The sequence below is a fragment of the Mesoplodon densirostris genome, chromosome 18, assembly GCF_025265405.1.
Source record: "Mesoplodon densirostris isolate mMesDen1 chromosome 18, mMesDen1 primary haplotype, whole genome shotgun sequence".
Classification (NCBI taxonomy): Eukaryota; Metazoa; Chordata; class Mammalia; order Artiodactyla; family Ziphiidae; genus Mesoplodon; species Mesoplodon densirostris.
Genome location: NC_082678.1, coordinates 13,036,704 through 13,060,154, shown reverse-complemented (window position 1 = coordinate 13,060,154; position 23,451 = coordinate 13,036,704). Strand labels below are relative to the sequence as shown.

The 23,451-nt window shown below is 45.2% G+C and overlaps 1 protein-coding gene across 3 annotated transcripts in view; it reads right to left on the bottom strand.

Moving 5' to 3' along the window:
• The window catches only part of B3GNTL1 (UDP-GlcNAc:betaGal beta-1,3-N-acetylglucosaminyltransferase like 1), a 117,628-nt gene that overhangs the window by 81,363 nt on the left and 12,814 nt on the right, over positions 1–23,451 (bottom strand). For 2 of the 3 annotated variants that reach the window (XM_060081512.1, XM_060081513.1), the window contains one exon: positions 15,133–15,197. In XM_060081512.1, coding sequence (XP_059937495.1) covers positions 15,133–15,197 — 65 coding nt within the window. Of the gene's footprint in view, positions 1–10,490; positions 10,860–15,132; positions 15,198–23,451 lie in introns of those variants that run through there. The other variant, XM_060081514.1, reaches the window with a different exon arrangement.

Sequence of the window (23,451 nt, the reverse complement as noted above, 5' to 3'; positions counted from 1 at the left end):
TGGAGAGGGTGTGGAAAAAAGGGAACACTCTTGCACTGCTGGTGGGAATGTGAATTGATACAGCCACTATGGAGAACGGTATGGAGGTTCCTTAAAAAACTACAAATAGAACTACCATATGACCCAGCAATCCGACTACTGGGCATATACCCTGAGAAAACCATAATTCAAAAAGAGTCATGTACCAAAATGTTCATAGCAGCCCTATTTACAATAGCCCGGAGATGGAAACAACCTAAGTGTCCATCATCGGATGAATGGATAAAGAAGATGTGGCACATATATACAATGGAATATTACTCAGCCATAAAAAGAAACGAAATTGAGCTATTTGTAATGAGGTGGATGGACCTAGAGTTTGTCATACAGAGTGAAGTAAGTCAGAAAGAGAAAGACAAATACTGTATGCTGACACATATATATGGAATTTAAGGAAAAAAATGTCATGAAGAACATAGGGGTAAGACAGGAATAAAGACACAGACCTACTAGAGAATGGACTTGAGGATATGGGGAGGGAGAAGGGTAAGCTGTGACAAAGTGAAAGAGCGGCATGGACATATATACACTACCAAACGTAAGGTAGATAGCTAGTGGGAAGCAGCCTCATAGCACAGGGAGATCAGCTCGGTGCTTTGTGACCGCCTGGAGGGGTGGGATAGGGAGGGTGGGAGGGAGACGCAAAAGGGAGGGGATATGGGAACATATGTATATGTATAACTGATTAAATTTGTTATAAAGCAAAAAAATAAAAAAATATAGAAATATAAAAAAAAATACCATGACACATTGTTGCTACCAAAATGTCCACTCTTTAAATCAGAATTATGTCTTTTAAAATTGCTACACATTCATTAAAATTTTTTGGAAAGACAAAAAAAAAAAAAGAAGTTAGTTCTTACCTAACTGATCTATAGATTCAATATAATTCCAGTCAAAATCCTCAGAGGGGATGTTGTGAAAATTAAGAAAATTACTCTGACATTTATATAAAAATGCAAAAAGATTTTTAAAAAACAGCCCAAAATATTAGGTAGATGAACAAGAAAACATATAGCATCAAATTACAGTATGTTCTCTAAAGCTACACTGTGGTATTGGCAGACAAAAGGACAGATCAATAACCCAACTGGACAGAACACACACGCCAGAAGCAGGCCACACGCACATTCACGCTGGGCTAAAGACAGCATGCAGAGCTGTGAGGAAGGACACAAATCAGCCAGGATGCCTGTACACTGGAGGGAGCACGAACTGACCAGCCACTGTGGGAACCCGGCAGCATCCACTGAACACGGGTACACAGAGACATCCCAGTTCCACCCCTACATGTGCATTTGTGTGTGTGCACCAAGATATATGCACAAGGATTTCTTGGCAGCATTGCTCAAACACCCAAATGTCCAAACGGCAGAATGGATAAACTGGGCATATTCATATTGTGGAATATTAAACAGCAATGAAAAGGAGTGACTTCTGCTCCACATGATTTAATTTACTGTAAACTTTACAGTAAATTTAATTTACTGTAAATGATGAAACAAATAAAAATCTGAACATGACAAGGACTGTCACCAGAACCACTTCTATTCAGTGTTGCATGGGCGGGGGCGGGGGTGGTGGCAGCGGTCCCAGCCAGGATAATGGGCCAAGAACAAGGAATAAAGGCCCACGGACCAGAGAGAAAGAGGCAGTCTTTACTCACAGGTGCCGTGGTCACTTCATAGTGAGTTCTTACACCAAAAAACAAAAACAAGACAAAACAAAACTAGAACTAATAAGGTAATTTAGTATATTTATAGCAATACAACTATAAAACTGGGAGACGACTTGCTAATACCATTTTCAATAACACCAAAACTCATAAAATACTTGGGAAGTATTTTGTTAAATTTATGTAAGACCTGTATACTGAAAACTACAAAACATTTCCGAGAGAAATTTAAGAAGGCCCAAATAAATTGAGGGATACACCATGTTTATGTATTAGAAGATTCAATATTAAGATTCCCAAACAGAACTATAAATTCAATTCAATTCCAATAAAAATCCAAGCAGGCTTGACAAGCTGATCTAAAATTTTGCAGAAATCCAAAAGACCTAAACAGATGGGAAAACAATTTTGAAAAGGAAGAACAAAGTTGGAGGACTTACAATACCTGATTTTTTTCAATAAAACGACATTGTAGCTTTATCACTACAGCTGCTACAGTAATCAAGACAGTATGGACTTGGTATAAAGATAGATAAAAAGAACAATGGAACAGAACAGAGAGTCCAGAAATGAAATGGATCTATATTTCTTTCAGTCATTTGATTTTCAACAAAAGTGCCAAGGTAATTCAATAGGGAAAGGATAGTAACAACCAGTTATCATAGGGGAAAAAATGATCCTCAATCCCTACTTTACATCATACCCTCAAATTAACTTAAAAATAGATAACAGATCTAAATGTGTAAGATAAAACGATAAAACTTCTAGGAGAAAATAGAGAAGAAAGTCTTGGGGTAGAAAACAATTTCGTAGGTTCTTAGATGGGACACAGAAAGCCTAATTCTTAAAAGGAAAAACTGGAAAATGGACTTTATAACAATTAACAACATCTGTTCATCAAAAGGTGGTTTTAGGAAATTAAGAAAATAAACAGGGTTTCCCTGGTGGTGCAGTGGTTGAGAGTCCACCTGCCGATGCAGGGGACACGGGTTCGTGCCCCGGTCCGGGAAGATCCCACATGCCGCGGAGCGGCTGGGCCCGTGAGCCATGGCCACTGAGCCTGCGCATCCGGAGCCTGTGCTCTGCAACAGGAGAGGCCACAACAGTGAGAGGCCCGCGTACCGCCAAAAAAAAAAAAAAAAAAAAAAAAAAAGATAAACAGCAAACTAAACTGGGAGAAAGAACTTACATACAGAATTTAGTTTTTACATCTAAAAACTCAATACTAAGACAAAGAACTTAATAAAAACAATAGTCAAAAGATTTGAACTGACACTTCACACAGGAACATATATGCATGAGCACCCGAATAAATGTTCGACATATTTAGTCATCAGGGAAATGCAAGCTAAAACAATGAGATAGAACTACATGCACACTACAAAGGCTGAAATTTAAAAGACAGTTCCAAGTGTTGTAACAATACGAAACTACTGGAACTCTCGAAAATTGCTGGGGGGAGTGTAAAATGGTTCAGTCTCTTTGCAAGATAGTTTTGAAGTTTCTCACAAAGTTAAATGTACATGTATTATATCACCCAGCAGTTCTATCTCTAGATATTTACCCATGAGAAATGAACACAAATGTCCATGGTAAGACTTGTACACAAATTTTCACAGCATCTTTACTCATAATAGCCAAATCCTGGAAAGCAATCCAAATGTCCATCAATGGATGGCTATATAAATAAACAATTTTGGTTTATCCATGCATTGGAATACACTACTCAGCAATTAAAAAACTGAATTATTGGTATAAGCAACAACACGGATAAATCTCAAAAACATATGATGAGCAAAAGAAGTCAACCACAAGAATATATACTGTATGATTCCATTTATATGAAGTTCTAGAACGGGGGAAAAATCTCATCTGTCGAAAGAACAGATAATTAGATTACTAACCTAAAGAAATTACATGTGTAGTTGCTTCAGGGAGTGGGGGGATGACTGTTAAGAGGCATGTGGAAACTGTTTGGGGCAATGGAAACATTCTAAACTTGACTGAGATGGTTTTTATATGTGTGTATACATTTGTCAAACTCATTGAATGTACAGTTAAATGAGTGTACTTTATTATATATAAGTAATATCCCAGTCAAGTGGATTTTTAAGGTATAATGTCTCTAATAAAGTAAACTCAGTATTTAGAAAAAACTTAATCTGACTTCACTCCATGATGCTTTTTGAAAATATTATAATTCTGGGTTTACTGCACAAGCTCCATAGCAGCAATACCGGAAATGTTCAGTATTATACATTACACAACATCGTCATCCTCAGAACGTACTGTTTTCACCGTTCTAAGTTCCCTTCTAGTCCCTATCTATACACATATATAATTTTTCTACAGCTATAATTATAGCATAAGAAGAACACAAAAATAACTTAGAATCAAACGCGCCATTTTACCATATACGCACAAATTCAAGTTGTGCATTTTCCTCTGCTGACAGCACTTCCAACAGAACCCAGAACCCAAGTGCTGCCAATGCCCCACCCCTGCTTCTTGCTCTGCCCCAGCTCCACCCCTTTTCTTCCTGGAGCCCCGCCCCACCACTTGCTCTGTCCTGGGGGAGTGGAGGAAGGGATTACCTTCAGTTAGAAGACAAAAATTCCCTCCCACCAGCAAGAGATTGGCAGGAAGGGGGGCGGAGGGAGTCTCGGTGGGAGGACACGCCCGGCACTGGCCCTGGTCCTGGTTCTGGTCCTGAGCCGGACTGGGGTCCACCCGGAGCACATGCATGCAGAGCGAACCGCGCCCTCTCCGGGGTGGAATCCACACCACCTTTCCTTACAACCCTGCCTCCTCTTCTCTGCAAGCCCACCCTGGCTGTGGGCTCTGCAGGGCAGGCAGCTCCGACGTAGTGCCCACCGGGGCCCAGGACACCCCGTGCAGGAGACAGAGAGACCTCTGCTCCCACAGCCCCCACAGTTTGGTAAGACAGAGGGACAGCGAAACGAGCAGTAAGAGCCAGACTCCGCGATGGACAAGATGACCGCTCGGACCTTGGGAACACCATGGATGGAGCACCTGGGACAACACGGTCCAGCCCTGACCTACCTGAGAACCAGAACGTGGGAAAATGCAAGTTCTTAGGTGGAGGCCCCCCAAGGCCCACGCAGCCCATGCTGGCCGCCAAAGAACCACTTTGGAGCTCATTAAAGCCGAGTCGGTCGGGGAGCCTGGGAGTGTGAGTGCCTGCAGCAGCGGGCCCCAAATCTCCGTCTCCAGCAAGCTCTCTCCCTGGCCAGCGGTTTCGGACCCAGTGCTGGGAAGGAGCAGCAGAGCAAACACCCGGGTCCTCCCCCTTTCCTGAGCCTTGAAATGAAAGCACTCTGTACAAACAAAAACTCTCTCAAAAGCCCACTACTGTCTGAGGCATCATTTCTTTTTAAAAATCAAGTTTAGTGGCACTTAGCAAGAGCAGAGCTTTCCAGGCACAACAGGTCATGGTGCTGACAAAAACAAGAGTGTGTGGCGTGCCGAGGGACTGCCCTCGGGGGAGTGTGAGTAGCTACGGTGCCGAGACGTCTCAGGTCTGTCTTCAACTATTTTCTGTCTTTCCTCTGTTCAAGGAAAATCTTTCTGAACATGAGTGTTAAGAATAAGGACTATTTCTTCTTTCAGAGAGCAGGAGTAGAAGAGTCTACACACGTGGATATTTACCGATTGGCAGCTGCCATCAAGTAAGGGGTCGCCCATTCCTCCACCTCATTAAATTAAGGTCATCACCTGTTTCTTGAGCCTCCTTGGGAACGGCCACCACGAAAATCACATGGCCCTGCTCCTGAGCCAGCTGATACCCTCCAGGTCTTGGGTCTGAAACACAAGCCCATAATTTTTTTCTCAGGAAAGAAAAGGTGGGGGAGAGCAGAAAGGAAAGTGAGTGGTGTGTTTGGAGAAGGAGAGGCGGGCAGGGCTGGCCATCCTGACTGCTGCTCCCAGCGTGGCCCCTGCAGGCAACAAACCTCGTGGGCTTTCAGGACCGGAAGTCTACAACCCAGCTTCCACCATGCCACCTACCAACCCCGCGTACCACACAGCAGCATCAACACACTCAACTTAGTCGATAAAGTCTGTAAAAGAATTTCTACAGAAAACTTTGAATTTCCTGTCAATTATTTATTTTAATGGAGGGGGAATGTTTGTTTACCATGTTACATTGTTGAAGACAGAAGGAAAAGTATAACTTTAAAACGTGGCAAAATTGCCTTTGATTTTAAAACAACTGAAGTTCAGCTCAATTATAAACAAATTCACATGAAAACGCACAACCTCCTGCCCACCAGCAGCTATAAGACAGGGGTGAGGACTCAGGGACAGCGAGGCTGGCAGGGAGAAGGGACCTGGAGGGTCCCCAGTGCCCCATACTCTGGTTCCTCCCGGCCTGGTTGCTCTCCTGGGGCTTCCAAGCGACCTGTCTCCTGCTTGAGGTTGGGGGGGTGGCAACAGTACTTATCTGTGGAGCTGAAATTTCTAGGTGACACGCCTGGAAAAGCAGCAGCCTCCACCTGTTCCAGACCTGAATGTACAACATCTCTCAACTGTTTTCTAAAGTTGTAGCAGATTATCTCTAGCTGATACCAATATTCTTTTCTGAATGATCCCATGCTAAAATTGACAAGTCAAACATAAAAATCAGGTGGCCACAGGGAACGATATTCAACATGCTGTGATAAACCATACTGGAAAAGAATATGGATAAGAATATAAATATGTATAACTGACTCACTTTGCTGTTCAGCAGAAATTAACACAACATTGTAAATCAACTATACTTTAGTAAAGTTTTAAACAATTAGGTGGCATGTGATGCAGAGACAGGAGAAACAAACTTCCTCACTCGGCTGGCAACATCTGCATTTGATAAGTTACTGGCCAGTACACCATTCCAAATATAGTGAAAATAACACTATTCAGTAGCCTCGCGGTAACCACCATGCCCTGTGGTCGAATGCTTTGCTCACAAAAACCCTCGAAGTAAAGTGCGTGGTCTCATGTTCCACTCCCAGGAGGGACGTGGCGGGAGGCACTCAATCCTCCTCCTGCTGTCTCAACCTTCCACCCCCTCCCCACACGCGCAGGGAAGAACTGGAGGGGAAATAGAAACACAAACCGCTAATATCTACATCAGTCAGTACTTCAACTTACCAGTAGTTTGGAAAAAATGCCTAATGGCAAAAGAGGCCGAAATCACTTTTTCAGTCACCTGCAAATCAGTTACTTAAAAGATCCCCCCTTCCCCCTCCCCGGCCTACCACCCAGATTCTGTGCCGGTTCCTTCTCTGATCTCACAGAGAAAAAAAGCCAGACTGCGGTGGGCACGGCATGGGGAGGACTCAGGCCTGACCCAGGCAGGACCCTGCTCTGTCCCACGCTTCCTTTTAGACCCAAAGGTGAACGGGGTCAGGGCAGGGTGTACAAGAGCCAAGAACACTAAGGTCCAGGACAGTCCCTCCTGAGAGCGAGACCTCCCCCCGCGTGTCCAGGTGGCCGAGCAGCTCTTCCAGTTGTCAGGAAGGAGACTCCCCTGGGGCCTGGGCAAGCAGCCTGCGGGCACCCAGCAAGGGCAGCCTCCTCCGTTCCCCCAGCACCGCGTCCTCCACTAGCCCCGACAGCTGGAAGCTGGGAAACTCAAGAGAAAAGCCCAGTGGATTCAACAGATCCCTGCTCGCATGTAGCGCCATATCTTAGAGAGATCACCCTTCACGTGGATCTTCCTGCAGCCAGCTTAGGAACTGCCGCCGTGCCAGGCTATCTTCCAGGCGGGCACCCCCGTTTCTAACTTAAACACAGACGCCATCAGAGGTGCTGTGCTGCTTCTCCGCACTGTAGCAGAACACTGTTCCAGGACCCAAGACGGACGGCAGGCGTGGGTGGGCGGGCGAGCTCCCAGCCTCCGTGGCCTCAGTGGAGCACACTTCACAGGATGACAAAACCTACTGGGTATAAACGTCTGCTTGGAGGGAAAAGTGGGGACAGTCCAGGAAGCTGACCCCACCATGAAATGAAGATGACTTTGGCAAATCTAAGTGTGTTGATAACACTCCTGGAACACAGAAGACCCGGGCTGAGCCTCACGGAAGCCTCCTGTCCTGGATGTGGTGAGGGAGGCCCCTGCTGCCCTCTGACAGTCAGCATGGCCTAAGCCACCTTCTGCAGCCAGGCAAGCAGATGCTGTGCTGCTGAGAGAGGGAGTGGGGAGGTGACCACAGTGCTGCAAACACGGGGCCGAGACCTCATGCTTGATAAGCTCCAACACTGAACACATCGGCCAGCCCAGAGGGCAGCAAAAGGCCACAGCTGCACAGGAGCTTGAGGGGAGAGCAGCCAGCAGCCCCAAGACCGAATGCATGCTCCAGGAGCCTACAGATCCGCAGACACCCTGGGGAGGGCTGGGCTGCCCAGGCGCACCAGGAAGGTCAGCAGATCTGCCGGGAGGACTGGGAAAGGGGTAGCCAGACGGTTAAGTTTCTCTTCACCCCTGAGGCTGGGAAAGAACTGGGTTTTGAACAGGTCAGAAACCCAGGACACCTGGAAGCAGGTCTCTCCCAGACCCAGCAGAGGCCACCCACCCGTGGATAAAAGGGCTCAGTCCCAGGAGTGGAGACCCCACACCTCCTGGCACGCCTGCTGCCACAGCCCCCGGACGGTGTGGCCTGGCCTCCAAGGGTGCAGAGAGCCATAAACAAACAAAATTAACCATTAATGTGCTTACGAGGACCCAGGACACAGAGCGAAGTGGCAGCTCTCTAGAGCTGCCGGAGGAGAGGACAAAAAAGAGGAGCTCTCAAAGGTGTCCTAGAACACGGAGGAATGGAAAGCGTAACATCTAACTTCTATCAGCAACGGCGAAGATGAAAGGGGTGGTCACAGCCCACAACTGAGTAAGTGAACTGGAAGGTCGAAGTATAATATTCAAAGTTACAGAGAAACAGAAATCAAAAGGGAAGTGAGCAAACTGTAAGACCCAACATTCAAACACGAGAAGCCAAAAGAAGAAAACAAGCTAAGAGGAAGAAATTAAGAGCCAATATAGAAAAATTCATCTCATTTGAAAAAACCTTGAGCCTGTACTTTGAAAGAGCTCACCACATTCCAGAAATGATTCCTGACACACACAGAAAAATTCCCAAATTCCAAGAAGATGGAAAAAAATCTTATAAAGCTTTGGTAAAAAAAACATATTTTAAAAACCAGTAAGTTCCAATTGACACAGAAAAAGCATGCAACAAAATCCAACTCCTGTCCACGATAAAAATTCTCAGCAAGTTAGGAACAGAGGATGACACGCAATGTGAAAAGCTACTGCTTCCTCCCAGGTCAGGAGGAAGTGAAGATGTCTGCTCCACGTGCATGGAAGTTCCAGCCAGAGCAATAAGGCAAGAAAGGCAAATAAAAGGCCTCCAGATGAGAGAAGAAGAAATAAAACTGCTCCCATTTGCAGATGATGTGATTGTCCACCTAGGAAATCCTCAGGAATCTAATCTAAAAACCTAGAACCAGTGAGTTCTACAAGATCAACATATAAAATAATCACATATCTATATACTAACAACGAACATAGAAATTAGAGATATTATGTCCACAAACAACTGCTCCAAAGAAAATGAAGTATGTGGGTGCAAACTTAACAAAATATGTACATGATCTGTATCCAAAAACCACAAAATGCTGATGAAAGAAATCAAAGATGACATAAGCAAATGCAAAACACATTTTTAGGAAAGGCCACAGACACCCCCTTCTAAGTAGAATTTATTTCCTGATGATGGTGCCCAGATCACACAGCGTGGGTCCTCTGTCTGAAGGCCATAGGCCAGAGCCCTGCAGGCCCTCGTGGGAGGCGCCAGCCCCACTCTGCATGGGTTTCTTCTGGGGCAAATCCCTGTGTCCCTGAGCTTTGTGCTTTGCCTCCTGGGCTTGGAGGGACTGTCTCCGCGGACTTGAACTTCCCACAAGGGGATGGGTGTCGACCTCCCGCTCACCCGAAACACTGCTGACAGACACCTTCTGAGATAATCGGGATCTTTGTGTGACTTGCTTTCTCTCCAAAACAAATATCCTTGAACACATCTGGGACTAGGAGTGACACTGAGGTCACCCCGGGAGGCCCTTCCAACACTCTGGAAAGGCACTATTGGCCCCCAGGCAGCAGCCTGCAGGGTAGCTACTAAGAGCACACTCTCTGAAGGGCTGCACTACAGTGATGGGCTCTGCAAGTCAATCTGTAAACAGACTCAGAAACTCAGAACATCACTCTCCGTGGAAATGACAGCCAACAGGATGGCTGGGTTCCAAGATAAGTATACAGAAGTATCTAATTCAATCTAACTGAACCATTTAAATTGAACACACAAACCCAAACTCCACTCATTCATTTAACAAGTATCTATTAATACCTACTATTTGCCAAGTTCCAGGTGCTTCAGAAACATCAGTGATAAAACAGGGCCTATTCCCTCCTGTGTGCAGCTGGCATTCTATCAGGGAAGGCAGACAATGACGGTAATAAAGAACGCAGTATTGAAGGTGATAAATGCCGTGTGCAGATCTGAAGTGCTGGGAGTGGGAAATCCCAGGCGCAGGCAGGACCCACCACTGCACCGAGGGGTGAGAGCATCACTGAGAAGCCGGAGGGGACGGTGTGGTGGGTAAGGCAGGTGCATGAGAGAGAGAAAGGGCAGGGCCTGGGGGCGTGGGCTGCAGGAGGTGAAGCGGCCGCTCTCAGGGGAGGCTAGGGAGGCAGCAGAGGCACAGGGCCTGATGTCACCTGAGCTCTGGCTTTCGCTGTCTCCGTCTGTCTGCTCGCTGCTGTATCCCTTGCACCCGCTGCTGCACCTGGCACATCCAGGTACCGATTTGCTGAATGAATGAACTCCAGTCCCAGGGGCAGCATGGGAGCTGGTCTCCCCTGATGTTATCACTCCTAGTGAAATATGTTCTGAATCCAAACACGGGCACCAGACTGCATCCCAGGTGGCTAACAAGTCAAAATGCAACCTCGATGCCCCAGCAAAGGGGCCTCATGAACCCATTCTTCATGCAGAAATGGTCCATTGTGATGCGCCATCTGTGGTCGTGCAGTGCTGGCATTGCTCCTGTGCCGAGACAGAACACAGCGGGCACACTCGCACCCAGCCTTCACTGGAGACCACAGCCATCTTCTTCCCACACGTACACACTCAGGGGCCAAGGCCTGTCCCCCGCAGACCCTGCCACCATCCTCACACCCCGTGCCCAAGGAAGGCTGGGCCAAAGGAGAAGTCTCTACGGGAGCCCCCCAGACACGGAACGCCTCCTTCGTCAAGTGACCAGAGGGCATCGTCAGGGTTGGGGCAAATCAAAATCACAGGCACCCAAGGGGACAGTGAGGAGAAGGCAGCACCGCTTCTGAGATTTCTGGCCAGAGACACTTGGCCCAACACCGTTACTCAGTTTTAAGGGCATTCTACAAAAGTGCCTGGGAATCTTCGAAAACATCAAGATGAAGAAAGTCAGGGAGGTGTTGTGGAATGCTCCAGAGGAGGAGATGAAAGACTTCCAGGTAAAGGCAACATGGGTTCTGGGGCCCTTGGATGAAACGTGAATGAGGTGGGCACTAGTTATCAGCCACCTGTCGGCGAGACATTCCTGCTCTGGGTCGGAGACGTTCTTCTTTACAGGAAACACACACGGAAGTGCTCCGGGCTGATGGGTGCAACGCTGGCCTTCAAAACAGAGTTTTTGGTACTATCCCTGCCACTCTTCTCAAAGTTGTAAAAAGGAAAATGGGCAAAAAGATGTAAACACGTGTCACAAAAAGACGAAACTCACATGGCCAGCTGACGTGGAGTGAGGCTGACCACAGCTCGAGATCAGGGGGCACAAATCAAAGCACAGAGGGGCTCCACTCTGCTCCCACCTGCTGGACAAGATTTAAGAGCCTGAGGACACCCAGTGCTGGGGAGGCTCGGGACCCACAATGACCTGCCAGGAGGCACGGACGTCTCCAGCCACATGACAGCAGCACAGCTCCTCTCCCGCAGTCGAACCCGCTCATCCCGAGTCCTGGACACTCACTTCTGGGTGTGAACACAAGAGGAACTCTCATACGTGTACAACAGGGGGTGCGTGCAAAAACATCCACAGCAGCTGTTCACAAGGGCAAGAGCGTGGAAACGGCCCGGGTGCCCGTCAGTAGGAGCATGGGTGAATACACGCAGTGTGTTTGCCCAGTGGAATGTTGTACAGCAGACGAATGAATGAGCTGCAGACAATAGAGAAACAGAATAGAACAGAAAGTCTGGAAATAAACCTACACTGACATGGCCAATTGATTCTCAACAAAGCACGGGGGCAATTCAATTGAGAAAAGAAAGTCTCTTCAACATTGGTGCAACTTAATATTCATATGAAAAAATTAACGCCTGCTTCTTACCACATGAGACACGGAAATGAACACAAGGTGGATAATGGGTCAAAACATAAAAGTAAGAAAACAAGAGAGTAACTTTTTTACGGCAAGCAGAGACTCCTCAGGAAAAAAAAATGTAACTGTAAAAGAGAAAAATCAATAATTTGAACTTCAACAAGACTTAAAACTTCTGCTCATCAAAAGACAGCATTAAAAAATGAAAAGGCAAGCCACAGACAGGGAGAAAATACTCAGAACACATATCTGACAAAGGACTTGTATCCAGAATACACAACAAACATTCACAACTCACAAATAAGACAAACAACCCATTTTTTAAAAAATAGGCAAAGATTTGGACATCTCACAAAAGAGGATTTATGAATTTCCCATAAACCAATGAGAAGGTGCTCAACATCACTAGCCATCAGGGAATGTAAATGAAAACAAATGAGACGCACTTCACATCTGCTAGAACGGTTGAAACCAAGGCTGACCCATCAATGTTGGGAGAAGTTGGAGGGACACAGAGCGGCCATACTGCGCCCGGCAGGTCCCTTCACCTGCAATTCCTCAACTCCGCCCCTTGGTATCTTCCCAAGAGAAAGGGAAACACACACCCACAGAAAGACTTACATCAGGATGTTTATGGCACTTTTATTGAAATAACAGGGGACTTCCCTGGTGGTCTAGTGATTAAGAATCCCCCTTCCAATGCAGGGGAAGCGGGTCCAATCCCTGGTCAGGGAACTAAGATCCCACATGCCGCAGGGCAACCAAGCCTGCACGCTCTAGAGCCTGCGTGCCACAACTACTGAGCCCGCGTACTCTGGAGCCCGTGCGCCACAGCTAGAGAGAGAAGCCCGTGTGCCGCAACTAGAGAGCCTGCATGCCGCAACTAAGACCCGATGCAGCCAAATAAATTAACTAATTAGAAATAAAATAAAATAACCCAAACTGGCAACTGCTCGAATGTCGACCAGCAGTAGCACAGAAACTAACTGCAGTAGCTTCACACCACGGGTTAAAGCGCAGAGCGACCCACCACCCCTCACAGTCACAGGGGACCATGATGTGGCATGGAAGCTAAACGCAGGTGCTCACACCATGTGGCTTCACCCACGCTGTCTGGAAGCAGCTCTGGATGACGGAAACATCTTCCGCCCTGACTGGGCTGTTAGTTATAGGGGTGTATACAAGTGTCAAAACCCTCACATTGCTCACTTTGCACACAGTTTTCACACTGAAATCTTGCATTTCACTGTATATAAATTTTACCTCAATTTAAAACAACAGAATGAACTATAATGATGTGCAGCGACATGGATGGACCTTAACAACTTAAGTTTAAAAAATTCAAAAATATTATATACAGCCTGGTACTCTTTTTATAAAGTTAAGCACAACTAAGAATTTTTAATTGATTTTTCTCAGATTTGCATAGATACCAAAACGTTCAGCAGGGGGTGAGGACAGGGCGCTGTGTGGCGGTTGCCAGGAGCAGAAGTCAGCATAACCAGGTCGGAGCCGGGAGCTCACGTTAACCTCAGACAGCAGGCTCACAGGTGCCGAGCATTATCAAAATAAACATGCAGGCACAGACACAGACACAGAAGCAAACAACAAGACGGATGCATGGACCAGTGACGAGGAGGCGTCCTGAACCCAGGGTCAGGGTTCATCCAGTTTTGTGCTCCTGAGACCCTGGGACCTAAATTCACAAAGAGGAAAAGAAATCACCATGGAAACTGGAAAACAACGACGATAACTAAAATTTCTGCTCAGAACTTATGGGACACCCCACAGCTGTCATGAGAAGAAAACGATTGCCTTACACTGCACTTCAGAGAGGGGAGAGGCTGCAAGCAAGGAGCTCGGGGTCCAATTTAAGGTCAGAGGTCGAGCACCAGGATGAGCCCGGACACAGCAGAAGAAACAAAACCACAAAGATGGAAAATCAAAGAAACAAAACATATAAACATAGAGGAAAAGGAGCCCAAAGGGCAGTGGTCAGACAAAAGGAGTGTAGCCCCACCCTGGAGGAGCCCTGCACCCCCAGACCTGGAGCAGCGCCTCACCCCCAGACCTGGAGGAGCCCAAGGGAAGACTGCATACAGATAAATGTTCTCAGAGTGCCTTAAAGTCACTAAAAAGAAAATCTATAGTTGAGTATACACTACACATACAATTATGTGTTCTTTTTTCACCCATCATAATCATTTGTCATGTTATTAAAAATTCTTTATGAGCATTACAGTAATTCTCTCATACAGATTGACCACAATTCACTTCACTGTTAATCTACTATCCAGTATTAACTTGTTTCCATTAACTAATTTTCCATCATTATAAATAACACTAAAGTCTCTTTGTACATAAATCTTTTTCAGAATTTCAAGGATACCTAGAAGTGAAATTCAGGGTCAAGGGCACAAGCATTTTTAAAGTTCTTAATACAAAATGCAAAATTATGCTGTCAATGCTACCAGTTCACATTGCATTTCCAAACACTGAGTATCTACATTTGTAGAGAACTTTGTTAATTTGATTTTTTAAAGTAGTATCTCAGTTAATTTAATTTGTGTTTGATCACAAACGATGTAACATTTTTTAAAGGTCATTGTTTGCATGTCTACCTCTGAGAGTATCGACTCCTGTCCTTTCCTATTTATCTACCACTCATTTTTCTTTGTGTTTTCTCACCAACTTGCATGAATTACTTCTATTTAAGGCTATTAATCTTTTAAGCATTGTATTTGTCAACACCTTCCTAGCTCATATTCACTTTGTTTATATGTTTCTCTGCTGTGCAATTTTGTGTTTATATGTAACCCTATTTATCAAAAATCATTTCCCTCATTGGGTGCTACAGCAATTAAACAGCAACAACTTATCAACCTTAAAGGCTGATTGTAACATCTTAGAACAATGATTTTCAAGAACCACACTAAAATGTAATACCTCTTAATTATTCAAAACATATAGTCACACATTTTAAATAAAACAAAGAGTTACTTACCGAATCCAAAAAGCAAAGGTAAGACCCTGAGCTCTGTGCTATTGCTTGATTTTTAGAATATCCGACTGTTTAAAAAAGAAAAGGAAAAGCTCTTTTAGAATTCAATTTTCAATGGATTCTCTTTCATAAAATTCAGTGTGATGCACACAGTAGGAAAGCTAGGAACATTCTGCACCACTAACTAAAAAATCAGGCTGCTTTAGAAGAAACTGATGGAGTAAGTATAATGATAAGGGACGACAGTCCATCCAGTACCAGTGTTAAAGCAGGATGTGCTCAGAGGAGGAAAATAAAGTCAGCAAACATTTATCCAGTACAGCACTAAGCTAAACCCTGGGGAATACTTTTAAAAAAACAAAATTACAATGTCCCTGAATGGAAGGACTTGAGTAGAACTGGCAGGAACACTTTCTATAAAGTCTCTGTTGATAAAAGTCACGACACGGTTACCCAGCAGTTGGGGCCACATACACATGTGTGATCAGCTGGTAGAAGCTCACTGGACTGGACACTCCATGGGCAGTTACCTGAACACATATTTCAGTGATGAGTTACAGGCCCTGTCGGTGTCCACTGTTCCTGTACATACTGGGACCCCCAGCTCTTCCGGGAGGTACAGACCCTACTTCACCAAGACATGACCGGTACAAGAACCCGTCTTGGGATGGAAAATACACCACGTGTATGAAAATACACAAGGAGGATGGACAATCCTGGCTGCACGCGGCGTGGGTGCCCCTTGCACCGCCGAGCACAGGGAGCAGGCACCATGTGGGGACGGCACACGGAGCACAAAGGCAGCAGATTCACCTGCGCACCTGGAAATCAGGGAAGCAGTTTCCCTTGGGGAGGGGGGCTTCTGGGCCGGTGATGTCGCTCTTCATCAAGGTGCTGGCTGCACGGTGTGTTCAGTTTGTGAAAATTAATTGAGCTGTACAAAGATGATAGGTGTACTTTTCTGTATGGATAGTATATCTTAAGAAATGTTTTAGAATCCTTGCCTTCAGAGATTAGAACTGAGTTGGAAGGAGAGGTAACCGACAGCCTATATTAAATGCCAAATGAACGGTGGGAAGCTCTAGGGAGGCTTATGGAGAGAAGATGAGACCACGGCAGAGGGGGCCAGAGAGATGACGTGAGTTTACAGTGAGAGAATGGGGTTCTGAGTGATGAACCGGGCAGTGAGCAGCATGGGGCGCACCGCAGCTTTCAAGGGAGGGCAGCCAGGATAAGGCTTCCGAATAAGGAACAGAGCACAGAAATGAACACACAGCAAGCTCGGTCTACATGCTGAGGGCGGGGCAGGTTAGAGGAGGCACTTAGTCCCAAAGAGGGGACCAAGGGGCCTTCGAGGGGCACAATTCCCACCTTCCCTAGAAAGGAAATTCTGGTGCCTGAATCGTATTACAGAGACACTTAGATTTGGTGCCACAGAGGAGAGTCGCACAAAGCAGAACAGGTGTGCACAGAGTTAAAACAATAAATCCCTCTTACTCAGAGCTGAGACCACCCGAAAAATGTTGGTCCCAGGGGACACCAGCAAAGTGTCTGCCCCAGGCCTCACCCCAGGTGCTCCCCAGTTTTCTGCTGAAAGGGGAACAGGGAGAGAAGGCAGGTCCCTCCTGTCACTCAGCCACATTCTGGAACAAACCACACTGCAGCCAGAAGTAGGGACCTTGGCCTTCATGCAGGGTGTCAAAGGGTGTGACCCAGAGCAGTGCCTTTGGCTGTTTTCACACGAGGTAGCACCTTAATTTCCAGCATTAATCCTAGAGCTTGGCCAACCCAAACCAGTTAGCAGGACAGTCACAGATGTCAAAGAACCACAGGTATAACAAGCAAGAGAAGGAAAGGCACACAAGGGGAGACAGCGGCCTGGCTCCTGACCCCTGGGGATGGATCAGCAACTATAGGTAAGAGCTCATGGAATCAAAACGAAAAATGGGAAAAGACACACTGAAATTAACAGGAGCTGTGTTTAAAAAGTGGTTTTATTAGTGTTGGGTTTTAGAAGGGGAAAAATCAAACCCAAGAATTTGGGTAATGAAGGAAAATGCATCTACTAAGGAAGCTGAAAGTTTCTCACGATGAATCTTGTGTTTGGCAAAGATAAGGAATTTGCTTTAATATTATTGCCTTGAAAAGTCAAATGTTTGTGCCAGGGCCTGATGTTTGGGGAGGTCTGTCCCTTTGTGAGGGGAGTCGGTTGTCATGGCCACAGCAGGAAAACTCCCGCCTCGGTGCGATATTAACATTCCTTACTCTTGGAGAGAAGAGGGTGGGATTGTGTTTTATTTCAATTTTAGCAAGTGACCACATTATTAAGAAATGTTTTGCTCTATTATGATATGAAATAATAGTAAATGAATCTTAACCCAATTTAAATACCCAACACTCATGAAAATAGACACTTTGGATCTACATTATCCAATAGTCGATATAACATATCCTATTTAAGAAAATATTGTTCTAGGAAAATATGTCCTTTCTGACATAATCCAAATTAACTGTTTTATTAATGTGTAACACTGGATTCCCATGAATTCGCTTGCTTTATCCACCTTCGATGAGACGGCAGAATCATTTCTTCACAATGTTACAATTTACTTTTTTATTATTTATAGAATACATACAAATATGATATGGCTCAAGTTTTATATCTACTCTATAAAAAGTGTTTTATGAATGATAAAACTTGCTTTTAAAGTGGAGATTAGACAAGCAATCGCAACAGTCATCAAAATGCCTTTAAATTACTTTTGTTCAACAATGGAAGATGCGAAACATCTTAATTAAAGAATACTTTGAAAGGTTGCTCATAGTAGTTTCAAAAACCACAATTTGTTTACACACATTTCAGAAGCAGGTTGAAATGGATATCGCACAATAACTGATTTATAAAAAATTTTCTATTTCAAACAGACTAAAGATAATGAAAACAAGAAATAATTTGGGGGAAGATACTAAAAATATGCATGAGATGAGGAGGAGGAGGAGGAAGACAATAACAGAACAGCTGCTAAGACCTCTCAAGGGCCCACCGTGTGTGGCCTCCTCTGGAACCCGGCACACATCAGCTTGTCTTACGCCCTCCCAACATCCACATGGGCACCTACTGCTACAGCCTGTTCACAAAGAAGGAAACGGAGGCACGGGGTGGGTGCAGTGGACCCAACCCCGCAGCGGCTCCAGAGCCCCCTCACTCAAGCACCTGCCCTGCCGCCCATCCTCGGCACCTCAGATGCTGCACCAGAAGGCAGGACCATGTGCTGCCCTCACCCACCACAAGGCACCTCTGCATGGGGTCACTGTGCGATGTCAGAGAACACGGTCTTTCCACAGGAACCTTCTAAAATAGCAGGGAAAAGGCTTTCTTCTTTTAAAAGACCAAGATTTTAAAATTATTTCTGATTTAAAATTTTTTTCTAAAATATTTTATACAATTTTCTGCTTTCCTAAGTAGAGTGCACTGGCTGCTATTTGTGAGGAATGCAAGGCAGGGCAGGGGAGCACTTTCTGGGAGAGAAGTCTCTGCTTCATTCTCTGAAGCCCAACTATTTCTTAGCTCATTTTCACCAACATCCACCCTCTACTTGCCCCCCTTCCAAAAAAAAAAAAAAAGTGCTGGCAGGAAGCTGCAGAAGGTAAAGTGAAGGGCACCTGCCCTGGCTGCCCTCCGTGGAAGGAGATGCACTTAAGCCCCTCGTGGAGAAGCACACTATCTTACTTGAGAGCCAGTGTTCAGAGATGCTTAAATCTGTTTGAGGGCGGGCCCCAGAGAGCTCTGATCCCAGCTGTGCCATCGAGGGGGGCAGTGTGAACTCTGAGTAAATCAGGACTCAGGCGAGACCCACATGAGCTTGCAAGGTGCACAAGCAAGAATCAGCAAGTGAGACCCACTGAGTCCCCCGACCACCCAACACCAGCAGAAAAGAGCAGAGAGAAAGCGGGAAGATGAGAAGGAGTCTTGGAGGACAAGAGGCATCTAGAAAGAGTAGAACTGTCTCTCCCACTCACACCTCTCCCCTGAGAGCTACCTTGAATGCTTCAATCCTATGCCACAACCCTACTGACCCACCCACCCACCTGGAAAGGATCTGAGTAGCTGTGAGCCTTTGTTTTGGCAAGTCACCCGCTGGGTCCGAACAGGATCTCGTAGCCGACCTGATCTCAAAGCTTCAGCTGTGTCGGGAGCTACAAGGTTCCCTTAAGACCAAGCTCACTATGGAGGTGAAGCTACACCATTCCTGAGGATTTTAAAGGAGTGGTTCTCAACCCTGGATGCGCCTCAGTATGTTTTGGGAAGCTTTTACAACCCGCGTGCCATGGTTGCACCCCAGACCAATTACACGAGAACATCTTAGGGTAGGACTCAGGCACCAGGATTCTTAAAGCCTCTCCAGGCAATTCTAACATGCTACCAAAGTTGAGGACAACTTTTTAAAGAAAGACATGACTCCTAAAACCTACAGGAACCTGTCCACCAGCCAGTCTTATCATCTGCCCTGCCTCTACCTTCAACCCCATCAGCCACGGTCTCATCATCTGTCCTGCCTCCACTTTCAGCTCTAGCAATGTGTGCAGGCATATTGTTTTCAAGTCTTATATGAAAACTGTAAAGTCAAACTACTGGAAGCACACTAGATTACAATTAAAGCTAAATATGCAAAGTGAACCATTTTTACAGAAACAGAGGATGAATGAAGAAACAACCACAACTTGACCCAGCATCATGAAATTTCAAAACTCAAAACACAAAGAGAAAAATCTTAGACACTTTCAGAAAAGATGCCTTTAAAATAATAAGAATCAGACTTACATAAGATTTCTTACTAGAATCAGGAGATACCAGAAGATAATGAAGCAACTCCTCCAAAATTCTAAGGAAAATTATTTTGCACCTAGAATTCTATACCCAGACAAACTGCCAATTGAGTAAAAGTACAAAATAAAGACATTTTTAGACATGTAAATACTCTAAATATTTTACCATACACATACCGGATATGAAAAAATTACTTGAAGAAGTACTTAAGAGAAATTTAAAAGGAACATAATTAAAAAGAAAATTAGGGGCTTCCCTGGTGGCGCAGTGGTTGAGAGTCCACCTGCCGATGCAGGCGACACGGGTTCGTTCCCTGGTCCGGGAAGATCCCACATGTCACAGAGCCACTAGGCCCGTGAGCCACGGCCACTGAGCCTGTGCGTCCGGAGCCTGTGCTCCGCATCAGGAGAGGCCACAACAGTGAGAGGCCCGCGTACCGCAAAAAAAAGAAAAAAAGAAAATTAAATAAAATAAAAAGAGAAGAAAAACAAAACCCCCAAACAATGGTGCATGCGTATACAGTAGAAGGGAATAAAGCAGAAGATTTTTTAAAGGCTCCATAGAGGGCCTCCCTGGTGGCGCAGTGGTTGAGAGTCCGCCTGCTGATGCAGGGGATACGGGTTCGTGCCCGGGTCTGGGAGGATCCCATATGCCGCGGAGCGGCTGGGCCCGTGAGCCATGGCCGCTGGGCCTGCGCGTCCGGAGCCTGTGCTCCGCAACGGGAGAGGCCACGACAGTGAGAGGCCCACATACCGCAAAAAGAAAAAAAAAAAAAAAAAAAAGGCTCCATAGATTTTGACACCTGGGAATCCCCTCAGTGTGCAGCACGGGGTTAGCAGCAGATTTATTTCAGTTCCTCCTCCAAGTCTAATCCACTAGGTGGTCTGCAGTGAATAACAGTTACTTAAAAAACCATTAGTGCTGTTTTTGCAAGGTTTAAGCTGTTGGAATCAACTAAGTCAAGTACATAAAACAACAAGAGTTACAGAACAGAATGTAAAGATTATAAGCCCTGACAATATAGATATATTATGACAAACCAAAACTCTGAGGGGGGAAAAAGGAGAAAGGGAAGTGTGAAGTACCTACACTGGGCTAAATGTTTCCTCTTTCATAGCAAGTATCAACTGACACTGTGAGTTAAATAAATCCAGTAGGAACTAAAAAACACTGGTTGCTCCTAGGGCGTGGAGCTTTTACATTTCATTGCAGACCTTTCTGTATGCCTGAATTTTCTTTTTTTTTTTTTTTTAACCACAAACTGGTATTAAAAAAAAAAATCTGGGGGCTTCCCTGCTGGCGCAGTGGTTGAGAGTCCGCCTGCTGATGCAGGGGACACGGGTTCCTGCCCTGTTCCGGGGAAGATCCCACATGCCGCTGAGCGGCTGGGCCCGTGAGCCATGGCCACTGAGCCTGTGCGTCCAGAGCCTGTGCTCCGCAATGGGAGAGGCCACAACAGTGAGAGGCCTGTGTACTGCAAAAAAAAAAAAAAAAAAAAAAAAAATCTGTAATTAGTCAAAGTAGACATTTATTCATGAAAATAAGTAAATGGTCTTCCTGTCATCTAAATGCAGGCTGTGAGGCTAGTTTATACGGGAGGTTGAGACAAAAGTGGGCTGAATTGTTCTATACAGTTATTGCTCTCATGAAGCTACATCAGCAAGTCTGAGACCTTCTGCTCTCACCCCTGAGCCAGACATGTAACCCACACAAAAAACTACAGACCAATGTTCCATATGTATATAGATATAAAAATCCTTAAGAAAACCGAATAATTGCATTGTATGAAAATACTATAGTGTTATGGCTGGTTAGTTCTGGCACTGCAAGAGTGGTTCACTGTTAAGAAAAATACTAATGTAATTTACTACAATAAAAATGTTAGGAGAAAAAAATAGGCAATCACTTTAACAGATACCTAAAAGACATCTAATAAATTCTACACTGACACCTCTTTTTTTTTTTTTTTTCTGGCTGCACCATGCAGCACATGGGATCTTAGATCTCCATCAGGGATCAAACCCACGTCCCCAGCATTGGAAGTGCAGAGTCTTAACCGCTGGACCAACAGGGAAGTCCGTGATGCCTCATTTTATGAAGGCTTACTAAATTAGAAATATCAAGTTACCTTGATAAAGGTATCTATCAGAAAGCAATAGCAAATGTCATACTTTTAACACTAAAACACTACAAACATTCCCACGAAGCCAGCACAGTAAAAGGATTCATTAATGTGATTCCACATTGTTCTGCTACCCCCCCAAAATATATGAAAAATAAAGAAATAATTAGAAATAAAGAAACAAAATGATAATATTTATTCAGGATTAGATTACCTAAATAGAAAATCTGCGATAATGTGAAAAACTATCAGCGTTGGACAAGACAGGGAACCAGTGAAACTGGTAGTCTACCCTCTCTACCCAAGTCCAACACTAGAAACAAAAGGAGACCATAGACTCTGAACTTCCGATTTAAAAACTGCGAGAACCTCGAGAGGAGACAGAAGGAGGCTGTACCCTGACGTGGAAGGAAACCCAAATACCACAGTCCAGAGGCTCGCTTGGCAAGAACTTTTGGATTGTGTTCCTTCCTCCACCCACCGCTGTGTGGGGAGCTGAGTGCCCACCCCTCCCTCCATCGCTGTGAAGCAAAAGAAGAGCAGGTTCAGGAGGCAGCACCAGGATTGGGAGAAGCTGTTCCCACAAATACAGAAGACAGCCGTTTCAGGCCTCCTCCTTCTCCTCTCCCTGTCCACGCCAAAAAGGAGAGGAACTGCACGGAACAGAGGAAGACGGAAGGGAAGCAGGGGGTGGGGGGTGGGCAAAAGCAGTACAGGCAGGTTACCTAAGGGGCAAGCTCACCTGTATGGGGAGGTGCTCTGGGGGCAGCAAGTAGGGACTAAAGGAAGGATAATAAAGCTTGTGATGAAATTTCTTCATCACCGGATCCACCAGCCAACACTCAAACATGCCAGACAAGGACATACAAAAGGTAAAAGAATTCATCGCCAGTAGACCATCACTGCAAGAAATGTTTAAAAAAGTCCAGGCAGGAGGAAAATCATAGAAGATGGAAATCTGGCTCTACACAAAGAAATGAAGAGCACTGAAAACTAACTATATGAGTAAATGAGTAATTTTCTTTCTTATGATTTCGATCTCTTAAAAAGATGATTGACTGTTTAAACTAAGTTAATACCAACGTTTGTGGGGTTTACGGTACATGTAAAAGTAGAATGCATGACAACAGCAAACAAGGCAAGAGGGGAGGGAAGGACATGTCCTGTCATGAGGTTCTCACACTGTATGTGAAGCTGTACACACATCTGAGGGGCTGAACTTGGTAAGCTGACAGTATATTCTGTAAACTCCAAATCAACCACTAACAAGGCAAAAAAGGAATTATAGCTAATAACCCAACAAAGGAGATAAAATAGAACCAAAAGAAATTTTGATTGGAGCTGGCCTGACAGCACAAGTTCCATAGACTGC